General features: G+C 34.5%; 1 protein-coding gene across 1 annotated transcript; it reads left to right on the plus strand.

Moving 5' to 3' along the window:
• Positions 1–6,485: 6,485 nt before the first annotated feature.
• LOC105557548 (ATP-dependent DNA helicase srs2-like) lies at positions 6,486–9,388 on the plus strand (the record flags this gene model as incomplete). The annotated part of the gene is made up of 3 exons (XM_012004804.1): positions 6,486–6,645; positions 7,085–7,261; positions 7,494–9,388. Coding segments are annotated over exons 1-3 (2,232 nt in total), but the record flags the coding sequence as incomplete, so codon positions are not given.
• Between the last annotated feature and the right edge of the window lie 82 nt (positions 9,389–9,470).

Here is a 9,470-nt window from a genome sequence, read left to right on the forward strand (position 1 = left end):
ATCACGCTATTTTCAACAACCATTCCACCAACACGGATTGGCTTTTGACTATTTGGTAAAACTATTGCCTCACTTACTGTATAGAAAAATGAGATATTTTCTTTGAGCGTTGTTAAAATAAAAAAGACTATGCAGCTTAAAAAGCAGAAAATTCCTAAAGTTATAAGTAATCGCTTATGTTTCTTCTTCATTATTATCTTTCAGGCTTTTTAGAATTTTTTTACTTTTAGTATAGCAAGAAATGGTAAAAATCAGTTCTCCGGTAATCAACGTAAAACTAATAAGGTAAGCAAAAATTACATATGTATTCATAATGCATTATCAATAAATAACTCACCTGCATCAAAATAAATTAAGCTTCCATCCTTTTGCTGCAACACCAATTTACCACTGTTATCTATATCAGCAAAGATTCCTTCATACAATTTGTCAGCTAGCTTTACACTGATTTGCTCGTTCATTTTGAATGCTTTTTTTAACCACATTTCTCTTATAGCATAAAACCCATCAAATAGCCATTGCTTTCTTAGCTTATTAAAATTTATTATTAATTCCTTTAATAGATCCATGTTAGATACAGACTCACCATAATTGCTAATGCACGTTGTTCCTGGAAGTGGTGCATGATTGACATTAATTCCAATTCCTACAATAAGCCAATTCGAATTGGATCTTTTTTCAAGCAATATTCCACTTATTTTCTTGCCATCGATTAGAATGTCATTTGGCCATTTATGTTGAATGTTACTATCATTCATAAATGACAGTAAAGTATTCCCTACAGCAAGAGCAGTCACAAAAGTCAATTCTGTTAATTTGCTGATGTCTTTAACTTGACTCGTTAAGCCTACTGTTATCCCAGTACCATCCGATGTCATCCAAGTGCTTGACACTGGGATCCATGCTTCTTGATTCCTAGATTCCAGCGTCATGCGCTGGAATGACACCGAAAGCGGGCTTTTATCGAGATAATTGTTAAAGAGGTTTACTACCAAACTTGCATAAAAATTACCCTCGAGAGAAATCCAGCTTTTTCTAGTGCGCCCTCTACCCTCTGTTTGTTTGTCGGCAATAATGACGGTTTCATTTGATATTCCTTTATCAATTAAATCCAACGCTTCTGTGTTAGTGCTTGAAACTTCTTTGTAATGATGAATATAAAAACCCTCAGGGATCACCTTGTCAACCCTTTAGTTCAATGAGTGAGTAAAGATCTTCTACATACAAGAAAAGAACGAGGTTGATCAGTGAAGCCACCGAAGTGATAATGAATAGACCCTTAGAATAAGCAACCTTATTATCACTAGCTTTATCAAAATACATAGCTTTTATAATATTTAGATAATAGTAACACGATACAACACTCGCCACCACAAGGGTCAAAGACAGGCTGATAAAGCCAGAATTTATTAAACTTTTGAATATAAAGAATTTAGCGATAAAACCTGCAAGTGGAGGTATTCCCGACATCGAGAATAATAGTATAGAAAGATGGAATGCTAAAATTGGTTGCTTTTTTCCTATACCAGATAAATTTGCAATATCACAATCGTCATCGTCAATTTGTACGAGATATGAGAATAGCCCTATGCTTGTGATGATATATATCACCAGATACATTAAGGCACTATCTGTTCCTGCTTGTGTAAAAATAGAAAGTGAAGCAAATATAAAACCAATGTGGCCAATTGAACTGTAAGCAAGCAGCCTTTTTAAGTTTTGCTGACGCAATGCCCCAAAAGCTGAGATAAGCACAGACAATGCTGAAACGTATAAGAAAATAGGCTGAACATAACTTTTTACATTGACTAACTCTTCATTCATCAATCGAATTAAAAATGTTACAAGTGCAGCTTTTGGGGCCGTAGAAAAAAACGCAGTTACTATGGTAGGTGCACCTTGATAGACATCTGGAGCCCACATATGAAAAGGAGCAATAGCAAGCTTGAAACACAAACCAATAAGGATAAAAACTAACCCAAAAACTATTCCATAAGTTATCTGATGGTTTTGCAAGAATGAACCGAGCTCAGAGAAATTGACTTGTCCTGTATATCCATAAAGCAGCGACATTCCATATAGCATAATGCAGGAAGATAGTGCACTAAGTGTAAAATACTTCACTCCTGCTTCACATGAATAAGCTGAATTTTTATTAAAGCTCGCAAGAACATATAAAGATATACTCATCAACTCAAAAGCTAAGTAAAAAGAAATCAGACTATTTGCTGAAACTAAAGTTATCATGCCAAATAGCGCAAAAAGAATCAGTATTGAAAGTTCATATTTATAGTCATATTTTGATAAATTCAGCATCAAAAGTATTAAAATTCCTGTGCTGAGAATTAACCCTTGGGCTGGCCTGATGTATAAATTGAGTTTTAACAACGCATTAAAGAGAAAAATTTCATTGTTTTCTGCCGAAATAATTAAAATAATCAAAGTTACCACTGTGCAGCCAAGTGCTAATAAGTTGATAGTTTGGCGGTTAAATATAATTCCAAGCAGTAGCAACACTAACGAGGAGATAATAGAGAACGTTTCCGGCAATATCTGTATATAATTCATAGCGCATTATATTTTACTAACAAATTTGCCATACATGGCTTCAAATAATTCAGTGCAAGGGTTGGGTAGAATCCAAGCAAAATAACAAACACTGCAAGCAGAATTAAGACAGAAAATTCTATGCTATCCAAGCGATTATTTAATAATTTAGAATAGCTAACCCCCCATATTATTTGCTTACATAAATTCAGCATATAAACTGCGCTTAAAATAGTGCCAAGTGCGATAAATCCTGTAAAAAACCCTATGCTCTTAAACATTCCAACCATAGCCAAAAACTCACCTATGAATCCAGATGTTCCAGGTAGCCCTATTGAAGCCATTGAAAATAAAATGAACATAAAACCAAATTTTGGCATAGTGTTTACTATGCCAAAATACTTTGCAATCTCCAAAGTTCCAGTTCGAGTATATAGCATCCCAACACACAAAAATAAAGCAGCAGAAATAAGGCCATGACTAATCATTTGAAATATGCTACCCAGTACTCCTTCCTCACAAAATGAAAAGAGGCCAGCGGTAACGATCCCCATATGTGCTATTGAAGAATAAGCTATTAACTTCTTTATATCACCTTGAGCAAACGCAACTAGAGAAGCATATATCACCGCAATAATGCTCAGCACAACAACGAAATTTGAAAAATACAAACTTGCCTGAGGAAGCATTGGAATAGAAAACCTTAAAAATCCATATCCCCCCATTTTAATAAGCAAGCCAGCTAAAATCACAGATCCAGAAGTTGGTGATTGCACATGCGCATCAGGAAGCCAAGTGTGAAATGGAAACATAGGTACTTTTATTGCAAAAGAAATAAAAAATGCAATCCACAGCAATGACTGCACTTCAAGATCAAGGCTTGGCACTAATGTAGCTAATTTTTGTATACTAAACGTTCCAAAAACACTATAGATGTATACCAACCCAAGTAGAAATAATAATGAGCCAGTTAATGTATAAAGAAATAACTTAAACGTCGCATATATCCTTTGCTTCCCTCCCCAAATGCCAATAATAAAGAACATTGGTATTAAGACAGCTTCAAAAAACACATAAAAGCTTATAGCATTCAGTGAAACGAAAAAACCGACTACAAAACTCTCAAGCAGTAGAAATAATGCCATATAGGCTTTTAGGGTCGTATAACTCATTTTGCAATTATAGAGCATACAAATAACAAACAAGAAGGTCGTAAGTAGAAGGAAAAGCAACGATATTCCATCCACCCCTATTCCAATATCTCTTACTGGATAGCTGACAAACTGAAAGTCCGCATTGTTATAATCAAATTCTATACAAGCTACAATGCTAAGCAAGAATGGAAGTACAGCAAAAAATAGGGCAAGGAATCTTAGGTGTATAGATTGATGATTAATCCTGATCGGGGATAAAATCAACGCTCCTATAAGTGGAAGCAAGAATATACTAAGTAACAACACCTTCTATTTAATTCCAATAATATATAAAGCACCGATTATTAAAGTAACAAACATAATAAATGCATAATCAAATATATAACCAGTTTGTAACTTTATAGAACTTTTTGAACATTCATTAACCAACCTTACAACACCATTTGGTCCAAATGAATCAATAGCCTTAACATCAAACTTCCATAGAAGCCTAGATATAAACCTTATCGGTGCAATTATAACAAACTCATACACCTCATCAAAGTACCATTTATTCTGCAAAAACTTAAGTAAAAATTTACTCTTAATTTGCCTAATTACTTGATATTGGTAAATCAGGTACGCAAGAGCTATTCCACTTAGGCTCGCTAAGGTTGGCAGCAGTTTTATAAAGAAATTATGAACTCCATGCTCATCAATTACCATTAAACTTGATTTCCAAAACACATTACTAGTTATGTTCAAAATATTTGCTCCCCACACTCCAGAAAATACCGATCCAAAAGCAAGTATCAGTAATGGTATAAGCATAATCTTTGGTGCTTCATGTATATTAATTTTACTTTGTTTTTGGCTATGGAACACAAGAAGCAATAACCTCCAAGAGTAAAACGCTGTGAAGAATGCAACAACTAAGCTTATTACAAAAGCAAAGCTATCCGTGCTATAAGCATGTTCAATTATCAAATCCTTTGAGTAAAAACCTGCAAATGGAAATATTCCAGAAAGCGCAAGAGAACCAATCCACATGAGAGCGTAAGTACAAGGGATTTTCTTCCAGCAATTTCCCATTTTCTGAATGTTTTGCTTATGATGCATTGCATGAATTACATTGCCAGCACCAAGAAATAGTAGAGCTTTAAAAAAAGCGTGTGTCATTAAATGAAAAATAGCAACATTGTAAGCAGAAAGCCCACATGCCATAAACATATAACCAAGTTGACTGCAGGTTGAATAAGCAATTATTTTTTTTATATCATTCTGAGTAATCGCAACGGTGGCTGCAAAAAAAGCAGTAAGTGCACCAACGATAACTATTAATTCTCGTGCCACATTTGATAACTCAAACAATGGAGAACATTTTGCTATTAAAAATATACCTGCTGTTACCATCGTTGCTGCATGAATGAGTGCAGAAACAGGGGTTGGCCCTTCCATTGCATCTGGCAACCAAACATGTAAACCAAGCTGTGCAGATTTACCCATACAGCCAAGAAAAAGTAATATGCATATTATATGAATTATTTTAAATTCACAGCAGAATGCTCTAATGTTCTGCGTGCCAAGAAGATCAGCTGCGTCAAAAACTTCAGTAAATTTCAAAGAGTGAAATGTATAATAAATGAGAAAGATCCCAATCAATAGTGCAAAATCTCCTACCCTATTCACAACAAATGCTTTAATTGCTGCATTATTTGCAGAATATTTTTGGAACCAAAATCCTATGAGTAAATAAGAACATAGGCCAACCCCTTCCCAGCCAAAAAAAAGCTGCACGAAATTATCGCTTACAACCAGCACAATCATGCAAAACGTAAACAGCGATAGGTAAGAAAAAAACCTCGACTTCCCTTTATTATGCTCCATATAACCGATAGAATAGAGGTGGACTACTAGTGAAACGGTGGTAATAACAATAAGCATTAAGGATGAGAGAGCATCCACACTAATTGCCCAATTTACTTTTAATACACTTAATGAAAATAGAGGAAATAAACTCAAGTGATAATTTTCAGAGAAGGTGAGAAAAACATACCAAGATAAAACTGCAGATATTCCAATCCCTGCCGTTGTAACTAACTGACTTTTTCTAAAAAGTGCTGCAAATAGCGAACCAAAGAGTGGCAAAAATACTATTAGTTTCAGTATATCCATCATACTTTCATTCTTTCATTAAATTTGCTTGTTCAACGTCTATATTGCCACGGCTTCTATAATATACAACCAATATTGCAAGTCCAACTCCTGACTCTGCTGCCGCAACAGTCAACACAAACATCACAAAAATTTGCCCAACTATATCATTCATAAAGGCAGAAAAAGCAACTAAATTGATGTTAATTGCCAGCAATAATATTTCTATTGATAATAATATATTGATTATGCTCTTACGGTTAATGAAAATACCGCACACCCCAATAGTGAACAAAATAGCAGCAACTATCAAAAAATGATTTAATCCTATTTCCATTCTACTCCTTTTCCAAATTTAGCCTTAATCAATTTTACAGATGAAGATTGTGTCAATTGCTTTAATACATTCTGTTTTTTAACTTCTTTTTTCTTGTCCTGTAAAGTAAGAGCGATTGCACCGACAATTGCAACAAGCAGTAGAATACCAGAAAGATGAAAAGCGTACATGTAGTCAGTGTAGAGCAAATTACCGATAGCTTTCACGTTATTAGTATTATAGTTTATAACATTGCTTATATTGAGTGCTGAGCTGCGGATTACAAAGCTGATGACTAGAAAAAACACAATACATAATATAGCACTAAGAGTGAAATGCTTTGCAAAACCCTGGCGCAACCTTATGTAGTCAATATCGAGCATCATAACTACAAAGAGGAACAACACTGCAACCGCACCGATGTATACTATCAGCACCATCATAGCAATGAATTCAGCTCCAAGGAGAATGAAAAGCACTGCAGAGTTAACAAAGGTGAAAATTAAAAATAATACTGCATGCACAGGATTTCTTACGCTAATCACACATACAGCAGATAAAATGCTTAGAATTGCAAAAAAATAAAAGAAAAAAGGCATTGATACTTTAACTGCAACAATAGTTACTAATTTAAAGCGACTATTGTTGTAAAGTCAATATTATATTAAACGCTTGAAAACATTGCACTTTCAGCTCCATTTTAAATTATTATATAGAGTATTTTATCAGTAATGCAATAAACACTCTTGACAACTTTAATTTATTAATGCATAATATATGTATATTAATAATCAGCGGTAGCTCAAAATGTACAAAATATTTGGTGATTTCAAAAGCAACAATAGTTCTAACGCACAAAGTAGCAGACTAGATGGAGAAAGTTATCAATACACTACAAGAGACTATATGACAATTTACTTTAATAACACACTAGCAAGTTTCAGTAGATCATTGAGAGAATTTAAAGAAAAAGCGTATGGATTTATGTATGATATCGGAGCTTGGTTGAAAGAAACATATGAAAATCTCATTGAACGACCTGCAACGCATAATCACTATACCCCAAAAGAAAAACCCCTTGTTGAAGAAATAGAAATGGAGGAACTAAACCGTACATATAAGCCATTCCAAACTCCACCTATCCACCCAACAAGCAGAAGTTCTGGTGCCAATGACTTAAATCAAGTTGTTGTTACTCAGCATACACTTGAAACTACCCCAATAAGATAGATCTACGTTTAAATATGTAGTACTTGAGTGAAGCATTATTTAACTGTTCTATTCAATAAAACCTTTACAATATTTCGATCATAGGTTTAACTTTACGAAGTTATAATCTATAGGGCTGCAAATGAACGATTATCTCTTACTGCTAAATCCAGAACAACAATCAGCTGTAACTCACATAGATGGACCGGTTTTAATATTGGCAGGAGCCGGAACGGGAAAAACAAGAACGATTACTTCAAGAATAGCGCACATAATTAGAAACGGTCATGCTTATTCTGATGAAATATTAGCTGTTACATTCACAAACAAAGCAGCAAATGAGATGGTATCAAGGGTACTTGAGCTAACAGGCACAAACATACCATGGCTTGGCACTTTCCATGCAATTGCAGCAAAAATTCTACGTCATCATGCTGAAGTCGTGGGGCTAAATTCCAATTTTACAATCATTGGTGTGGATGACCAATTACAGGTAATAAAAAATATTATTAATGAAATAAGCCCTGATTACCTACCAGAAAAATGTAAGACCATTATGAATATTATTCAGCAATGGAAAGAGAAGTGCTTATTGCCACCTGAAGTGGAAGATATTCAATCATTTAGGCCAGTGTACGTAACTGCACTCAAAGTCTATCACCAGTATCAGGAAAGGTTAAAATTCCTTAACTCTGTCGATTTTGGTGACTTATTGCTATATAACATACAACTCTTTAATCAAAAGACTGAAGTTCTGTCCTACTACCAAAATAAGTTTAAATATGTCATGGTAGATGAGTATCAAGATACAAATGCGATACAATATCTTTGGCTAAAATACCTTGCAAAAGAGCACTCAAATATTTGCTGTGTAGGAGATGATGACCAGTCGATATATAGTTGGCGTGGTGCAGAAGTTGAAAATATTTTGAAGTTCTCCGATGATTTTAAAAATGCAAGAACCGTTAAACTAGAGTGTAACTACAGGTCAACATCCCACATACTTGCAACTGCGTCATATGTTATCAATCACAATAAGACTCGCTTAGAAAAAAAATTGTGGACAACAAACGTTGAAGGGGAAAAGGTAAATCTAATAAAATTATGGGACGGAAAAGCTGAAGCAAGGTTCATAAGCGAACAGATATTAAAGCTCAATAAATACAGATTTAGTGACATTGCAGTACTGGTAAGGGCCACTTTTCAAACTAGAGTTCTCGAAGAGTATTTTATAAAATATTCAATTCCCTACAAGATTATAAGTGGTGTAAAATTCTACGAACGTCAGGAAGTCAGGGATATAATTGCATATTTAAGACTCGTTACAAACAATAACGATGACTTAGCTTTCGAAAGGATCGTAAATCGACCAAAAAGAAGCATAGGAGCTACAACTCTAAAGAAAATATACACGACTGCTCAGGATAACAAAATTTCTTTTTTTGAGGCAGCAAAAATATTAGTTAATAGTAATCAAGTAACCGAAAGAATTAAACTCTCACTAAATGATTTTTTAAATAAAATTAAAGCTTGGGAAGAAATAGTAAGTGTAAAACCACTGCATGAATTCGTTAAAATCGTAGCAAACCAATCAGGGTATATTGAAATGCTTGAAAATGAGGAGGTAACAGGCTTAGCACGAATAGAAAATGTCAAGGAGCTCATCTCATCTTTAAAAAATTTCGATAATGCCACAACTTTCTTGGAGCATATAAGTCTAGTGATGGAAGTGGATAATATGAATAACGATGACACCGTATATGTTATGACTCTTCATGCAGCCAAAGGACTTGAATTCCCGTGCGTGTTTCTACCTGGTTGGGAAGAGGGATTATTTCCTCATCAAAGATCTTTTGAAGATGAAAGTGGTAAAGCTTTAGAAGAAGAAAGGAGACTTGCATATGTTGGCATAACCAGGGCAAAGGAAAGGTTAATCATTTCATGTGCAGATAGGAGGGAAATTAACAACCAGTGGCAACCGATGCGCACTTCTCGGTTCATTAAAGAATTGCCAAGAGAAAATGTTGAGGTAATCAAGAGTAACGCCTACTGTTGAAGCTATAACTGCAGATAAACATATCTTACAAATCTGAATTACTTCAACTATATGT

Source organism: Vollenhovia emeryi, unplaced genomic scaffold (genome assembly GCF_000949405.1).
Source record: "Vollenhovia emeryi isolate VEMERY1.0 unplaced genomic scaffold, V.emery_V1.0 DF939460.1, whole genome shotgun sequence".
Taxonomy (NCBI): domain Eukaryota; kingdom Metazoa; phylum Arthropoda; class Insecta; order Hymenoptera; family Formicidae; genus Vollenhovia; species Vollenhovia emeryi.